The 18,855-nt window shown below is 43.0% G+C and overlaps 1 protein-coding gene across 12 annotated transcripts in view; it reads left to right on the plus strand.

Annotated features, from left to right (window-relative positions):
• The window catches only part of ZNF362 (zinc finger protein 362), a 984,218-nt gene that overhangs the window by 525,346 nt on the left and 440,017 nt on the right, over nucleotides 1–18,855 (plus strand). For all 12 annotated transcript variants that reach the window (XM_044063254.1, XM_044063249.1, XM_044063257.1 and 9 more), the window contains one exon: nucleotides 15,430–15,676. In XM_044063254.1, the coding sequence (XP_043919189.1) occupies nucleotides 15,430–15,676 (247 nt within the window). The remainder of the gene's footprint in view (nucleotides 1–15,429; nucleotides 15,677–18,855) is intronic.

The raw sequence follows: 18,855 nt of genomic DNA on the forward strand, positions 1-18,855 counted from the left end.
TAACCAGACATATGCAGCAACTTGAGCACTCATAAAGGTTCCTTAGAAAAAGAATACAGGAAGTAAACACAATGTCCTATGCTGACTGCCTCAAAGCCCTGTCTGTCTGCTCGGTATCATATAGATTTCTGATGGGTTGCCTTTGCGTGGCGTACAAAGCATCCCTTGACCCTGATGTTCTTCGTGTTTCACTGTTGCAGTCATTACAATTGGGTTATCCTGCTGGCAGGCTATCCTCAGTCGGCCTGAATTCCAAAGTCTAGGTCCGGCATCAGTTGCTGTCTCCTCTTCCCTGACGTCAGTGCGCCAGGGGTATAAAAGATGCAGCTGACGCCATTTTCTTCAGTCTTTCTTGCCGTGCGGTGCCCGAAGCAAAAGCAGTTCACAAGTGCCGGTCGGCCGACTCCTGAGATTTTCATGTTCGAAATTCAGATCCGAAGTCTTCACTAAAAGCTAAGTACCCCATTGGGGAAACTTTTTTTCTTGCTCCAGACCAATGTCATAAAAAGTTAATAATTGTATTTCTTGTGGGAAGCAAATACCTCATAAGGACTTTCATTCTTACTGTATTCCTTGCTTAGGCCCTGACCACGACGTTGCTAGTTGTCGGTTTTGTGCTAGATTTAACCAACGCACTATGAAGCGTTGGTACGATTTTGCATTTCACTATTTTGGCAGAAGATTTAACTATACAATGTCGTCGGATAGCCATCCGACTACCGGAATTCACAAGAAACACACGTCTCACTAAAGCGGTGATGGATGTCATTTTGGAGGCCAGGAGGCCTAGTACTAGAAAAGCCTATGCTGGAAAATGGAAGAGATTCTGTGTTTGGAACCAGGCACAAGGAATTGACACAGCTGTACCAAATATTCCTCAGATTTTGCAATACTTGACTGAGATGCTGGACAAAGGCCTATCCTTTTCATCTATACTAATTCATGCCTCTGCCATTTCATCTTTTCTCATCCTTTATTAAGGCAGTACCTCAGAGGAGCCAAAAATTTAAGGCCTCCAAGGAGATCACCAATACCTGCATGGGACCTCAATTATGTCTTGGAAAAACTCACCCTGCCTCCTTTTGAGCCAGCCACTACAGCTGATATAAAGTTTTTATCTTGGAAAACAGCTCTGCTCCTAGCAATAACTTCTGCAAGACGAGTCTCAGAGCTACAGGCACTCATGGCTGTGGAACCTTTTATCATTTTTTATCCAGACAGGGTTTCTCTGAGGACAAACCCGACATTTATGCCTAAGGTAGTGTCCAGTGTGGCTCTTAACCAAACTATTCATCTGCCTACCTTTTATCCAAACCCACAGAATAAGGGGAGAGAATTCTGCATTCTTTGGACATACACAGACAGCTATGCTTCTATTTGAACAGAACCAAAGCTTTCAGAAAGACAGAGCAATTACTAGTGGCATATGCTGCAGGATCACAAGGAAAGGCTATCTCAAAGCAGACTATTTCAAAGTGGATAGGCCACTGCATTCGTTTCTGCTATTCACAACATGGCAAGCCAGTATCTAAGGGCATTAGGCTACATTCAACCAGAGCAGCAGCCATTTCAGCAGCCTTCCTCAGGGGAGTACCAACCAAAGACATTTTAGAGGCTGCTTCTTGGAGTTCAGTGCACACCTTCACAAAGCAGTATCACTTACCACTCAATCCAGGGCAGGCTTTGCCACTGCAGTTCTGCAGGGCCTAATAGCCGCTCCTAATGCTATTTAGCTCCAGCCTCCCAACCTTAGCTTTGGGATTCAACCCAATTGTAATGACTGCAGCAGTGAAACACGAAGAACATAGTATGGTTGTGTACACTTACCATAACTGTAGATGTTCGAGTGTATTTACTGTTGCAGTCCAGGTTACCCACCCGCCATCCTCCATTTCTTTGCTGGAACTTATCTGTACTTCTCTATTCTATACAACCTATGTGGTGTATTTGCTTGTAGATGAAGGCAAAATATATACTTTGGTGCATGCATGTTTTATTGACATATTTTTAGCCTACCCTTTTGGGGGCATCTGACATCTGGGGCAAGAAAAACTGAAGAAAATGGCGTCGGCTGCATCTTTTATACCCCTGGCGCACTGACGTCAGGGAAGAGGCGACAGCAACCGACGCCTGACCTAGACTTTGGAATTCAGGCCAACTGAGTGTAGCCTTCCAGCAGGATAACCCAGTTGCAATGACTGCAACAGTGAATACACTCGAACATCTACATTTATGGTAAGTGTACACAACTGTACTTTTTGATGAACCTTTTGCATATCCACAAAATAAACAGCATCAGAACTACTAAATTAAAATAGCTAAATTTTTGACACATAAATAGGACATGTTGGAGAAGCAAGATATATTTTTCAGAGAATTTCTGTTCTCTGGGTTCCCATCAACATGAAGTTCCTCCCTAGCTCTATTTAACAGCAACTTGGACCAGTGGATGGGTAATCAGAAATTCACCCCCCGGTCTGGCTGCTGTGTCACTGATGAAGGGAGGTAGTAAATCACCCCCTGTATAAATATTTCTGGGTCACGTTTGGGTTGCACAGTTAGGCTAATAAGAGCCCTGGTGGTCATTAGCCCAGTATAAACATATGAACCTGAATAGCACAGGTCTGTCCCTTTGTTTTTCCTCCTATCCCATTGTTCCCAGGTTATTGATCAGAATCAAGGAAGAAAGTCCAGATGTAATCCTAATAGCACCCTTTTGACTAAGACAACACTGATTCCCTCTTCTTAACAACATGATAAAAAGGAAAAGTGGGAAGTGTAGCCTCAGCATGCAAATATCCTGACTCAGAATATGGGCTCTGTGCTACACACAAACCCGAACACTTTATGGCTGATAGCCTGGATAATCGTACAACAATTCCACGTAGCCATAACTATTCCAAGAATTTGCTAAGTGTTATGAGGGAGGTTAGGAAGCCTAACAGAATGAACTCATACCTAGCTAAATAGGAAGGATTATCCTTCTGGCACCAGTCCAGGGATCTTGACCCATAAAGAGCTAAAGTGGCTTTGAACCAGAAATGTCTGTCAGACGTTTGTAAATCAGTATTAACTTGCATAGCTATAAAAGTGAATGCTTCTGCTGATTTGGTCTGTCTCCCTATGAATTCCTTTCTTTCAAGCAAGTATTCAGGTGGGCCATTCACTTGAGGTCACCAAAGAAGAAAATTGTTCCACCATGGGATTTTAACTGCATGTTAGAAAAACTGTCCCTAGGGCCCTTTTGAATCAGATGCTATGTCTTCCCCCTCAAATAACTGTCTTATTTGGTGCCTGTTACCTCTGCCATAAGGATCACTGAGCTTTAATACTCTGGTCTTTAAAAAAACTTTTCTGTCTTTCATCATGGCACGATATCCCTGCATACCAACCACATTTTTCATGGCTAATTTTCTATCCAAAATTACCTAAATCAGGCTATTTACATAACAGATTTTGAAAGTACCATGCATTTCCTTGATGTGCACAAACAGGTGAAACTTTACTTGCACTGAAAGTCCGAACAACTATTTGTCTGCTTTGTAAAGGGAAAGCAGATATGTTAGTAAGCAAATACTTTGTAAATGTCTGTCTCACAGTATTTTTTTTTGTACTTGGACCATGAGAAGTCTATCCCTTGCCAGATTAGTGTTCATTCCACCAGAGCTATTGCTGCCATCACATCCTTTCTTAAGGAGGTTACTACCCAGGTCATACTTGAAGCAGCTACCTGGTCATCTGTGCAGACCTCCAAGCACTACAATCTAGGGGCAGCTTCTAGAACAAGGTAGGGTTTGCTTCAGCTGTTCTGCAAGGTTTCATATCCAAACAGTATACTTTATTTTCCCTAGAACAGGGTGTTTTGGGAATCTTCTCAGCTGAGAAGACTGCAATGGTGAATACTTTGATGAACATAACATAAATGTAAACGCTTGAGTAGATTCACTGCTGCAGTCCGGCTGCCCATCTTCCTTCCACCTTTTCTGTTGCCCTGTGGGTTGGGGTGGCTCCCTAGTTCCCATTCAGTACCTTCCCTGTCACCTTCCTACTGGGCTCCCAACCCCCACTTTGTCTGCTTTTTACTTGGAGAATGGGGAGTGGTGTCCTTTGGGATGGACCTGAAGCATTTCTAGACTGTACCATCTAGAGTTGTGGAGCCGAAGTATTATCCTTGGTATTCATGGGAAGAGGAAAGATCTGAAGATGGCATTATCCAGTGCACCTCTTGTACCATTGATGTACCTAGACTTTGATGTGAGGGCATAGACTGCAACCCTGGAGGAAGGTAAAGCTCTGGAAGATTGTTGGTCGTGGGCTGTCTATTCGCAGGGTATTCCAAATGTGAGGACTAAATAAGTGAATCTACTTGAACATCTACATTTATGGTAAGTTCCTAATGCGGCTGCATTTTTCTGTCTCTCCTGTCTGCTTGCTCCTCCTGTTGTGTTCTCAACCAAACACATGCACAGGCATTTGTGTATTTTTAAAGACAATAATAAGCTTGCCTTGGTAAAAAGTCATTCCTATGCAGCATCTTGCAAAATTTTGGTATATTGACAACTTCCCTGGTTATACTTTCAACAGCAACAAGAATTAGGCACCCATTTTCCTTTGCACCATTGCCCAGTACAGAGTAACCACATGTAGCAGCATGGTTTTTATATATTACATAAAAAAACAAGTAATATCCATGTTATCCCCAAAGTCTCAAAACAACCCACTAAACATGTATAGTGGGTCCAAAAACAAAACAGTGTAAGAAACCTCTCTGTGTAGAAGATTTTCAGTCCATATATCTAGTTAATCACTGTATATTAATCAGATCAGACAATAGTAGTAGAAGCAGCGAACTTAAACTCGTCTTAAGTCAAAAAATAAATAAAAAATATATATAATTGTACAGAATTACTAAGTATTCGAAAGTAATCCAAGGCAGGCAGTCTGTTTCCAGTCGAAAATCCTTCATTAAGTACACAGACAAGCGATCCAAGTAAAACAAAAATAGAGTAATAGTTTCCTCACAAGCTTTCTAAATATATATGTATATATATATATATATATATATATATATATATATATATATATACTTTTTATCGGGCAAGGGAGTGGTTTATTGTGCTGTAAAACAAAAGTGTCATTGGTATACATGTTAAATTCACATCCCTTCTCCCATCATTGTGACATTCGAGCTGGTCCTGCCCTACTTAGTAGCTGTCATAATAATATAACCCTTATGTACTTAAAATAAAATTTGTAATGATGTGGTACCTCTTACTTAACCAGATTAAGTAGATTATTAAGTCTGTGATTTTATCTAAGACAATATACTACATGGCTGGAAATATGAACCTTAGTCCATTTGGCAATCAAAAATATATATACATATACACTTTGCATGTAAAAAATCAATTGTAAAAATCATATTCTATTTTCATAATCTGTTGTTAACAAATATCACTTTTGTCCTTCTACTAGACTTCTTCAGGTCTGTGTACAAGAACCCTAAAAACTATCTATAAAACATTATTGTATAATTAGTTAGTATTGTTATTACACATCACTTTGAATAAAGTGGAAAAAAGAGAACCAGAAAAGAAAAAAATGTATGATGATGGAAACAAAACATACACTTGAATTGCAACTGATTTAAAATGGTATTTAAAACCAACTGGTAGAATAAAATAAAATAAAATTAGTCACGTAAACAATGTGGCAATTTTCTAAGTTCCAGTACACTTTCAATTGAACAGTAGTATAGTCCAGGCTTCCTAAAAGAGTTCAGCTTTAATTGCCACATGAGTTCATGTTTCTCCAGAATATTCAGGATGTCTCCTTCAAGATCACCCTTGTCTGTGCGATCCAGGATCTGGAACTTAAAACCTGTGTGCCTTTTATGAAGAGAAAGGTGTCTGGCTAGTGCATTATTTTTACTTCCAGAGTGGATTTCTGACAGATGACATGAAATCCTATGCTTGAGTTTATTTACAGTCTTGTTCACATAGAATGCATCACATCATTGCACTGTGCCCTGTAAATTACTTTTGTAGTGTTACAGTTACCCCCTGCACTGGTCTTAATGATTTTCTTTAAATAAAGGCAATAAAAACTATCACCTTGCTGTATGTTGTTATTGTCTTTCGGCTTTTCCTGGTTAGGGGTCGCCACAGCGGAACTCCGGTCCGCTAATGATTGGCAGTAGATTTTCACGAACGCCGAGGTGCCAGCTCGACGTTCAACCTTCAACGAAGGCACGCCCATTTACGCATGTCTTATCACCTTGCTGTATAAATATACAAAATATACAGTTAGTTTCACATCTCTTAGTTTTTCTCTCATATGGTCTAGGATTAAATTAAACAAAACTTCTAATGTTCTTGGTCTTCCTATAAACAAAGGATGGGGCTTCATCTAAGATGTTAATCAGAAAAGGGTTTCCTGTGACAGTGTCCCAGTTTTCTTCAGTAGCATTTTTGATACTGTGATAATCCAAAGTGTATTTCAGGATGCAGCTGTTTTTGCATTTGTTATTCTCTGTGGAATTTCTTAACATTCTCCTTCTGGGGAGGTTGAGTGAAGGTGCTTCAGTCCTTTTCAGTTCTATAATGGGTTCCAGGATGTTTTTTAACATCTGTCTTTCATAGCTTCTCACTAGAAAATCATTCTTTAAGTTGTTCAGGTTTCTCAAAAATGGTTCCATCTCTGTAGTAATTCTAGCTAATCTGTAGCCCTGGGTTTTTGTAGGATGTAGACTTTTACTGTGGAGTAATAAATTAACCCTCGTTGGTTTTCTGAATAGTTCAGTGGTGATTCTGTTATTGTTGGTGTCCTTGGAAATCTGCATATCTAAGAAAGTGGTTGAAGTATAGCTATGGGAAGATGTAAACTTCAAGAAGGGGGTTGTTAAATTGAAGTAAGTGATGAAATCTCCAAGCTGCATGGTGTCACCTTCCCACACAATAAAGATGTCATCAATAAATCGTAAATAGCATATGGTATGCTGCATGTAGTCTGTGTTGTTTAACACAATGTTCTCCTCCCACTTGCCCAGGGTTATATTAGCTATATTGGGAGCCATGACAGCCCCCATTGCTATACCAGTTTTTTTGTTTGTAGTATTTGGCATTGAAAGTAAAGAAATTGAAGTCCAGTACAAGATTAATGAGCTTGCTTAACTTTTGCAGTTGTGCCTGTGTACCTTGATTATGTTTCTTAAAAGACTCCATAGCTGCTGTTATACAGTAATTGTGAGGGAGCACTGTGTACAAGGATTCCACATCAGTAGTTAATAAAATACTGTCAGCTTCCACTGTAAAGTTTATTTTCCTCAAAAAATCCATTGAATCTCTTATGTATGACTTATTCTTTTCTGCTAAAGGTTTCAGCAAGTAATCAAGGTAAATGGCTGTGGCTTCAGTAAGGGAACCTCCACTTGCTGCCACCGGTCTATAAGGTGGGTCTTCTCTGTTCTTTTGTGGCTTTGGTATTCCAAAAAAATAAAGTAAACGTTGGCATGGGCTCCATAAATACTTATAAAGATTTTCAATAATAAGTTTTTCTTCCCATGATGTGGTGAAATTAGTGTTCCATAAATCCTTGAGTGTGTCGGATTTGACCGGTTCGGATCCGAGCTCTCGAAGCCATAACCTCGGCATCGGATCTGAAAGGGTGCTGTCGGCGCCAGCCTTGTCGGCTCTGACTCCCCCATTGGGTCCGATGGGAATGGCTCCCTGTGCCACCTCTCAGGATGTCCATTCTCCATCAGCCTTTGACATGGTGGAGAGGGTTCTCTCGAACTTTTTGAGACCCCTGACCATCTTGTCCTCGGACTCCACCCCTACTTCCTCTGCTTTGGGTATGGCCCCGACCTTCCTGCCATCTCAGGGACAGCCTGTGCAGAGTTTGCCTCAGGAAGCCCCCCCCCCCCCCCCCGCGGGAGCTGCAAGAGGTTTGTGAGCCCCTCCTTTCCTGAGTCCCTCACCGAAGACACTAACTTGGAGGAAGGGGAAGTTTCCCCCCGATCACCCTCTGAGGATATCTCCTTTGGAGACATCATGGAACTCTTTCGCCAGAGTGGAGGGGGGTCTGCCCAAAAACCAACCTCAGATGAGTCAGTGTTCCTAGAAGCATTCGGCACAGGCCCATCTACTTCCTGGATGTCCCCTCCCATGGATCCACTTGTGAACCTCATTACATCCCAGGCGTGGAAGGAGATGGACACTGTGGAGCCTATTCGCAGATATCCCGATAAAGTGTTAAGCACCCCATCAGACAGGATTAGCTGGAGCAAAGGGTCCCCTGTGGATGCCATGGTGGTGGCCACTGCCACCAAAAAAGAGCTTGCACAGGAGAGCTCTACTGTCCATCCTCCTGACCGGGAGTTGAGAACCATGGACCATCTCGGGAAGTGGGTGTATGCTTCAGCAACCTTTACTATAAGGGTGCTAAACTACATGGCACATGTCATTCAACTGCAGCGAGACCTAGTCAAAGAGGTCACTGAGTCGTCCCTAGACCCCGTGTCTGCGGAGGGCAAGAAGGTGTTCTCCACACAGATGGCCACTGTCAAGGCAGTAGTTAACACGACATGCGTCTTCTCTCCCATGCTACGGAGGGAGCCGCCAGGGCACCAGTTCTGGCATTGCCATTAGGTGTCACGCCTGGCTCTGGCTGTGTCATTTCACAGAACCTTTCAAGGCGTCTTTTGCAAATGCCCCTTATGATGGTTCTTCCCTGTTTGGGAAAACAATTTGTGACACATTGGTCCAGTGAGAAGAACAGGAAGACACTGTCTTCCATCGGGATCTGCTTCTCTGCCCCTCAGAAATCCTTCTCTAGGAATCAACGAGGGACAAGGAAGATTTGGTGCCATAAGTCTCAGTTCTCCTGGGACACTTAGGACTCACCCTTTCCCCACAGCCATAGGGGGTTATGACAGACACCGCCCAAGAGGCAGAGGGGGTCCAAAGAATTTTGGGTCTCGAGAACATTTCTCTGGCAGACCTGGGCAGCAGCCCTTAAGGGCTGCCAGACTGCTCATCTATGAATGCAGTCGGGGGTCGCCTTTCTCTACACCCAGTGGCATGGGAGTCCGTAACATCAGACCATTGGGTATTGCAAGTTATATCCAGAGATTATTTCATCCCGTTCACCAAACCACCTCTCCCACAAAAACGCCACCCAGACGTTCCACCCGCACAAAGGGAGGTGGCAGCTCTAGAAATAGACAAGCTGCTCAGAAAACAAGTCATCCAATCCATCCCCCTAGACCAATCCGGATCGGGCATTTATTCCAGGTTCTTTTTAGTGCCAAACAAGACAGGGGACCTAAGACTCATCCTGGATCTACCCACCTTGAATCTGTCAGTAGCCAAAGAGAAATTCCGGATGGTCACACTTCAGTCTATCCTGCCCTACCTGCAGGAGAAAGATTGGATGTGCTCAATCGACTTCCAGGACCAGCACTATCATATCAAGATGGACAGGTGCTCCAGCAGGTTTCTCCACTTCCGGCTGGGAGCCAATCATTATCAGTTCAGAGACCCCCCCCCCCTTTGGTCTCACCACAGCCCCCAGGGTGTTCACCAAAGTGATGGCAGTTGTAGCGGCTCACCTGAGACTTCAGGGAATTCAGGTCTATCTCTACCTGGATGATTGGCTGTTTACGGCCCCTACCAGGCTTCTACTTTGCTGAGCCAGGGATTATTTCCTCTTATTAGTGAACAGTTTGGTGCTGCAGTAGTGTTGTCATCTCACAGTAAGACGCTGACCGGTTCGACTCTCAGCTAGAGCGTCTTCTGCGTGGAGACATGCGTGAATGGGCATACCTTCATTGAAGGTTGTGCGTTAGGGCTCACAACTCAGCACGTAAAAATCAACTGCCAATCATTAGCGGACTGGAGTTCCGCTGTGGCTACCTCTAACTGGGAAAAGCCGAAAGACACAACATTAGCGAACAGTTTGGGCATCACCATCAATATCAACAAATCATCGCTGATTCCGGTTTAGGTTCTAGAGTTCATTGGCGCTCGGCTGGACACTATCCAGATGAAAGTTTACATCACACCAGAAAGGGTGCACAATCTCAGAGTTCATGCCTTGCACATTTACCAAACTCATCTTCCTACAGCAGAAGCTGTTCTAGGAGCACTGGGGTCCATGACGGCCACAGTCACTCTCTTACCCCTTTCTCACCTTCACATGCGAATCCTTCAGTGGACACTGACAGTACAATGGTCCCTGTTAGATTTCCTTCTTTCTCATCCAGTCCACATCTCTCGAGTTTGCAGGGACTCTCTTCAGTGGTGGATTTTTTCCCCAGATCTTGTCAGGGTACGTCTCTTTCTTCTACCCCTTCCCAAAGCCACAGTGACCACGGATGTCTCCCAGCTGGGGTGGGGGGCATTGCTTGGGAAGGACTGTCCAAGGCATGTAACCCCCCCCCCAGACCAGTTTGCATATCAACGTCCTGGAGATAAACTCAGGAAAAAACATGAGCCAAAACCAAGTAAAAATTGATAAATGGAAGGAGTCACCAACGGAGCACTACAGCACTAAATCAAGAAATAGTTTATTAAAGTTAAGTGCTTTCGTCAAAATCTGCTAGACTTCATCAGAACATTCAAATAACCAAGGTTACATGATTAAATACCCTAACCCTCTTAACCATTGTATACAGTAAAACATCATTTGCTATAAGTTAATTAAATTATTTAAAATGACATTATCAAAAAAACAGCTGGAAACAGCAACAATACCATGAACCCCAACCAATCAAATAAAATACAGCATGGTTAAAAAAATATTCTATTAAAATCACAAAAAGAAAGCTGATTTTAGTTTCAGTACAGAACTAACAGAAGTCTTATCATTGAGCCCAGTTGGTTGACATGCATTTAGTTTAATCTGCCACTTGAGCTCTAAAAATTCCAAGAAGTCATCATCCGGACCACCCCGTGGACCCAAGTCTACTTGTTCTAATACAAAAAATTTAAAGGAATGTGTTGGATTTACTTTGATGTGCTTATGTAAAGCATTCGTGTCTTTGTGGTTCTGAATATCATAGTTGTGTTGGTATATTCTTTGTCTAAGGGCTCTGATTGTCTTCCCCATATAATAACCATCACATACCATACAGATTGCGATGTAAACCACACCCTTAGTATAACAATAATGCTTTTTGTTAGAAATAATTTTACCATAGTTCCTAACTTTGATTGAATCAGTGTCCAATATAAAAGGGCATTGTCCACACCTCCCACATTTAAAAGTTCCACCTGGTCCTGACATTACTTTTTTCCTCTCCACCAGACCTTTCAATGAAGTGGCCTTTTGTATACCACAAGAGGTTTTCCCCCAACCTTTTGTTGATCTTATCATCCATACAAAACATGGTCCAAAAATCATAAATGATACTTCTAAAATTGAAAAAATCCCTGGTGAAAGGGAGGACACATGCCCTACTAAAACTGTCAGTTTTTACCAACCCAGGGACTCTAGTCAAACCTCCAGGATTTTTTAAAAGTGTAGTATAAATGCCCCCAGCTCTTTTAAGTTTTACTTCTTCAGCTATATCATTGACAAATTTAAAGGGGTAACCTCTTTTCCGCAACATCCCCATAAGGACATCACATTCTCTAATAAAATCATCCTGATCAGATAGCAGGAATTACCCTTCCAAGAGTTGGACCTTTCCTGATACCAGCAGACAGAACCATTCCAGGACTAGAGGTTACAAATCTTCTAGGGGGCAGGGGGCTACCCTTCAAAGCTCAAGGCATTGGCAGGCTTCCACTTCTAAAGGGGGAAGCTCCAAGCCTGCATCTCACTTAAAACACTCTCAATGACTTTTTACAACTTCTGCTTGTTCTTGATTGCTGGAAGAGTCCTTTAGGGGGAAGGCTGGCCCTTTTTGCAGATGTCTGGACCACTATCACAGACGACAAATGTTTGCTCAGAACGGTGTCCCTAGGGCACAAGTTTTCTTTCCGCACCTTTCCAGCTCCCAAGGGATTCCCGGGCGTTCCTCCAAACCAAAGGGCAGAAGTAGAAAAACAAATTTTGTCTGTCTCATCTGGGAGCAATAGAATCAGTCCCTGCTCAGCAGATAGGCCAGAGCTTTTATTCCAGCCTTTTCCTAGTTCCAAAAAAAGAAAGCACCTGGTGTCTTATCCTGGATCTTTCCATTCTGAACTCTTTTCTAGTAATTCCAAAGTTCAAAATGCTCACTCTACATCAGTTACTACCACTTCTAGACAAGGATTCCTGGCTGGTAACCTTGGATCTCAAAGAGGCTTATCTGTACATTCCTATCAGGGAAAGTTGCAGGCAGTAGCTTCATTTCAGAGTGGGCGAGCAACATTACCAATTCTCTGCACTGCCCTTTGGCTTATCTACTGCTTCCAGAGACTTCACAAAATGCCTGACTCCAGTCATTTCTTTTTGCAGGCAGAAGAAAATTCAGATTTACCCATACTTGGACGACTGTCTGATTCAAGCAAGTTCTCAGGAACAGCTGTTAAAGGATCTGGAATTCGTAAAGACTCTTCTGTCTTCCCTGGTTTACACTCTCAATGTGGAAAAAAACAAAAATGGTACCATCCAAGGAGAATAACATTCCTAGGAGCGAGTCTGAACACAGCCGCCCAGATGATATATCTCACCCAGGAGAAGCAGACAACTCTTTCAGTTTACTTCAAGGACTTGGCAAACCTGTCCCAGCTCCCTGCAAGGAAGTACCTGCAAGCTTTGGGATTCATGGCATCTTGTATTCTCATGATTCCATATGCAAGACTGCATATGAGGAAATTGCAATGGTACCTCAAGAACATAGTTCATAGGATCATAGTTTTAGTACTAAGCTAACTGCCCTTGCGAGCCATTTTAAACCTAGCCAATTATCCCTTGTGATACATTTGGTATCAACACTCTGAGGACCTGGATATGATGATTCCTCTGCTTCCATCTCTGCAGATGGAGTTTCTGTGGTGGGCAACAGCATGTCTACAAAACAAAGGCATGCCTTTTCAGACACCTCTTGCCACTCAAGTTCTGACTATAGACGCATCAGACTAGGCCTGGGGAGCACACCTGGATGGCAGGTGCATACAGGGACGTTGGAACGCCCAGCAGATGCACCTGCACATAAATCTAAAAGAGTTGATTGCAGTTCAGCAGGCCTTACTGGCTTTCAAGCATCTTCTTTCTCCAGGGACCCTGCTTGTCAGGACAGACAACACTACGGTCATGCAGTACATCAGCAAGCAGGGAGGGATTCACTCTCACCCCCTGTGCAGGCAAAGCATGAATCTTTGATCCATGGCAGCATCCCTGGACCTGCATCTCCTGGCTCAGTTTCTTCCAGGAAGGCTCAGTGTTTTGGCAGACCAGTTGAGCAGGCAAACCCTGGATCCTCATGAGTAGCAGCTGAACAGAGCAGCCTTTTACAGCATCATTCAACGTTGGGGCACTCCTCAGGTGGATCTTTTCTCCTCCCCAGACAACCATCTGCTACCTCTTTGTTTGCAGCAGACAGCAGCAGAGCCTGGAAAGTGGATGCTGTGTCCTTCCCTTGGACATTGCTATCAGTGTACGCCTTCCCTCCTTTTCCTCTTCTTCCCAGAGTATTAGTGAGGATCAGGGACGAACGTCCAAGGACTATTCTCATAGCTCCGGACTGGCCCATACAGCATTGGTATCCGCTGCTTTCCCATCTTCCTCCTTGGCATCTTCCTATGAAGCCAGATCTTTTGGTTCAGGAAAGGGGAAACATTCTACATCCTTATCTTCAGTCTCTCCATTTGGCAGCATGGCTCATTGTATGACTCCTTCCCTTTCTTCCTCCCTTTCCCAACAGGTAATTGATGTGCTGAGGGAGGCCAGGAGGCCTAGCACTAGGAAATCCTGTGCTGGCAAATGGCAAAGGTTCTCTCAATCGATGCAGGCTAGGGGGGAGTCTGCTTCTCAACCTACCGTTCCTCTGATCCTGGAATATCTGGTTGATTTGCTTCAGGGTGGTCTTTCTTTTTCCTCTGTCATGATCCATGCTTCAGCCATCTCTGCTCATTGTTCTCTTGAACAGCCCATTTTATCTCATCCCCCGATGAAAATGTTTCTCAGAGGTGCTTGAAATCTAAAACCTCCCAGAAGAGCACCTACTCCAGCCTGTGATCTTAATTTTGTTTCTGGAGAACAGCCTTCTCTACTCTTTTAAGTTCTCTCTTGAGTGGCTTTAACTTCTTCTGCAGGGTTTCCACAAGTGCAAGAGCAATTTTAAGCATTAGTTGCAGCAGTTTTTTCAGCATTTTGGTCTCAGGAGCCTTAATCCCTTCTCCATGCCTGACTATGCCTCAGGTGGTTTCCCTTCCTCAGCTTATAACCTTCCTTTCTCCTACCTTCTCCTTCCTAATTGTAATGAGAGGTTCCCTACATCCTACCTTCTCTGCTTGTGCACTCACAGTTTTACTTTACCGGGATTGGGACCTTAGACCTTAGAATCCCAACGGAGGAGGTCAGTTTTGCTAGGCAGTTTTGTAAACTCACTAAACAAACCCATTTCTAAATTGCATGCACATTGCATCACTTTTGTTTATCTTTACTTTTTGTTATTCTTTTCACCCACTCACTTACCCGCACAAGCTTGCTTTTGGCTTCTGCAGACCACTATCACAGCGAGCATCTGATCCAGCATCTGATCCGATCCTCAAGCTCCCTCCCTTACCCATAGTGAATACATTTATGGTAATCTACATTTTATGGTAACACAACACAACTATGTACTATTATGTTCGTGTTTCACTGTTGCAGTCCTAAATAATACCAAAGCCACCACCAAAGAGAAAAGGGAAAACACAGCAGCAAGGGTTGAGGGAGATAATGCCCTGCAACACCGCAATGGCAAACACTGCCCTGGCTCTGGAAAACAGAGGCAAATTATAATGCTTTGTGAAAGTATGAACAGAAGACCATGTGGCAGCCTCCAAAATGGCTTTAGTAGGGACACCATTGCGGTGTTGCAGGGCATTATCTCCAACCCTTGATGCTGTTGGCTCCTCCCCCTTTTTTCTCTGGGCTTTGGTAATCAACCCATTTGTTAGGACTGCAACAGTGAAACACGATGAACATAGTACAGTTGTGTACACTTACCATAAATGTAGATGTTCGAGTGTATTCACTGTTATGGGTAAGGGGAGGAGCTTGGAGCTCGGATCAGATGCTAGTGATGCGGCCGTCTCGGATCCGATTCGGATCCATAGACCCACAGGTTGAAGACAAATGAAGTACAACTACTCAGATGGAACGTTATGGTGAGTACATAACTTTTTTGCTGAAGTGCTTGTTTTGTTTTTTTTTTTCGTTTGTTTTTTTATTTATATTTGAAGGAATACTGGAGCTGTGCTTCATTTTAGGCTTTCTTTTGTCTTTTCTTTTAAGCTGGATAACCTAGTTCTGATCAACAAAATCAAAGAGCAGTTGATGGCTGAGAAGATCCGTCCCCCTCATATTGCACCAACGTCAACACCTTCCCAGCAGCCTTTACTGGTGCCATCTGTTCCTAGTGATAGTGGGCAGTCTGTGATGACCCTTCCCAAGCTACCGCAGGTGCCTCCCCTGCACTCGCAATCTGTCACACAACCTGATGTCGCTCTCCATGCAAGACCAGCCACAAGCACAGTTGCAGGTTTGAAAATAAATTAATTTTTTTTCTCTACAACCAGTAGATGTTACTAACTTTTCAATTTGCAGTCGTAGATTCCTGTGCTGTGCATTGACAGTGGGCCTGTTTGGTTGTAATTGATCATTCATTGAAAACTGGAAGGTGCCTACATATTTTGGTGTGGTGTTGATAGTGTTATGAAACAAACATTGTGTGTTTGAATAAAATCAGTATGTTACATATTGGTCATTGGATTTTATCTTTGCAGTAGCACAGCAGAGATGTAAAAAAAAAAATGCGAGTCAGCATGTGGCCTAGAAGGAAGACAGAAATGGGGGTAATAAATACAGTATAGCTAGAAAATAAAACTGACAATTTATTCAGGATTCATTTTTTTCCTCCAGTCATTCTCTTTGACCATTACATTTTTCCTCTCCCAGACTCGCTATTAAGTAATTTAGTTCCCCCTTGGTGGGATACTCTACAGTGCATTCATTCTATGGGGTGGAGGATGAACGGAGTGTTAGTGGAACTCTATACATAAGGACTGATGGTGTTTTTATAAGGTCTAGCTATCCACTTCTTGTGCTTATTAGCTTCTAAGAGGTTAGCATTCAGTAAGTCTTTATGATGCATATCCATGCCTGATATGGTCAGATTGTCCTGCTGCCCTTGTAGTCAAGCTCCTTTGTGTGATTCCCTAGTCTCCACTGGTGTTTCAGCTGCAGAGAGTGCTCCTGACTGCACAGTCTACCCCTCCACACCTAATGGAGGTTATTCTCTTCTAAGTTTATCTGCTATCGAAAACCTGTTGTGTCTTAACTTCCTAGGGGGGTTAATGCAATTGCTTTGCTGTTTACAGCAAAATGGGATAATCTTTTGTATAAGAAGCATATTGTCTTGTAATTTTGACTATATTCAGAAAAGTATACATAAACTATACAACTCCTGACAGCTGTTCTAGTCATCTCATGGCTTATATCAGGGCTACTATCATGACAAGCTTACTTTGGCCAACCTATAGATGCATTTCTTTTTGTCCACAACTGGGAAAAGAGTGTTGATTGGGACAATTGAGGAAGTAAATTAAATTTGGAAGGGACTATTTAACAAGTTAATTAATTAGTGGTTGCCACCAGTTATGGGGTGACTGCATTTACTATGGATGAACACTGAACCTTTGTGATCACTGTAGGTATTGTGGAGGGTGGCAGTCTGTTGAACTTAGGTATCACTTTTGTTCTGATGCTGTGCATCTTAAGGGCAACACCAAGCAAAGTATGTAATTAGTTGTAGATGGCATCACCTGTACTTAGAAGATATAGCAAATCTGGTGGCTGATAAATTCAGCTCACATTTCACATCCCCATCACCCCCAGTTATCCTCCAAGAAATACCCACTACCATTCCCCCACCAATTATGACCAAAGAAAAGTTTGCGACTGTGATCTCTAAAGCTAAAAACACGGTTTTGATGGATCCCGATGACATACCGTGTTGCCTCTTAAACCGCTTGAATCAGGACCTAAGAGGCCCATTAGGATCTCTATTTAAACACAGGCTCCAAACCAGGTTTATCCCAGTAGAGTTGAGGACAGAAACAGTCATCCATCTGCATAAAGGGGGACCATCAACTGACCCAGGAAGTTACACACCCATAAGTTTGACTACTGTTATGTGCAAGGCCATGGAAAGAATAGTTATAGACCTGATAAGTAATGACATAGGAAATCCCCAAACACTGGACCCAACCCAATTCAGCTTTGTCAAGGGCAGGCCATACCTGCTACGTCTGGTGGACTTCTTGAGAAAGTCTGTAGGGCCGTGGATGAGGGTAAAACAGTGCATACTGCCTACCTTGATCTGGCCTAGGCAATTAACACAATTCCCCACTCAGATGTTATAAATAAACTCACAAATCTTGGCATAAATCCCTACATCACCAGATGGATAGCCAGTTGGCTCACAGATAGGACACGTTGTTAAAGTGGGTGAATCCAGACCTAGCAAGAGGCCATTTACTAGTGGTGTGCCACAGGACTCTGTGCTGGGACCACTCCTGTTCAGAATATATTCTCAGTAATCAAGGCTAATGTGGAAGGCCTCTAGATGACAAAGTCTGCTGATGACTGCAAGCTTTGGGCAGTCATTAATTTCCCCAACAACGTAGATATCCTGCAGTTGGGTCTAAATCAGGCAAATGATTGATGCCAGAGCTGTGGCCTAAAACTAAATGCGAAAAAATACCCTTTGGGAAGTCAAATACCCCTGCAAATTACAACATTAATAGCACACCCCTAAGAGTAGACCCGGAGGGGAGAGGTCTAGTTCTACAGATAGATAGTAGCCTGAACTTTGACCACATTGTGTCCACAGTGGTGAGGGAGTCCTTCTGTGTGCCACAGCTTATAGGTAAAGGTATGGCATCCAGATGCAGGAACATTCATTAGACCAGTAATTCAGTACAGTGCACCATTTGGCATGTACTTGACTAGTCACTTATAACAGCTGCGGTGACCTAACAGGTTCCCCACAAAGAAAATACAAGGTATAAGCAACGTGTCCTGTCTTATCCCTTTACTCTGTCTTCTACTGACTTTTGAGGAGTGACTTATCCCTAACCTACAAGGCACTCACCAATCCAGTCCTTATGGAGCTGTTTTTCATTCACAAAACAAACAGCACAAGGGTCACCTGTTTGGGGATCTAAACCTGGTCTGCTACTCAAACAAACATGCTGTACAGACAGATATGTGTCCTGGAGATTACCTCTTTTTTTGGAACAGGCTTCCTGTTCACGTTAAACAGAGACCTTCCCTGGCCCTCTTCAAAAACACATTAGATCAATGGATAGGGAAATGCAAATTCACTCCTGGGGTAGCGCCTGTGTCCTTTTTGGACAAATTCTCAAGTCATATTCACAGACCTATGCCATCCTCTAGCCCCTAAGTACCATATGTCGGGTAAAACTGGGTAATATTGGCTAGGCTTTTAAGGGCTCTTAATTCATTAGCCTAGTAATCTCTTATGAAGCTACAAACTTATCTGTGTAGGCAGCATGGGTTATGGGTTCTTTAAGGTTTCTTAATGACTGGATTTAAGACTGTGTTAAGAGAAGAATAAATGAACTAGAAAGACAAAGTGTTATATATCGGGGGATGCTGTGGTTGGTTAGACATAAAAACTGTCAGAATGCCTGCTAT

Source organism: Protopterus annectens, chromosome 2.part1 (genome assembly GCF_019279795.1).
Source record: "Protopterus annectens isolate FY-2018-M chromosome 2.part1, PAN1.0, whole genome shotgun sequence".
Taxonomy (NCBI): Eukaryota; Metazoa; Chordata; order Ceratodontiformes; family Protopteridae; genus Protopterus; species Protopterus annectens.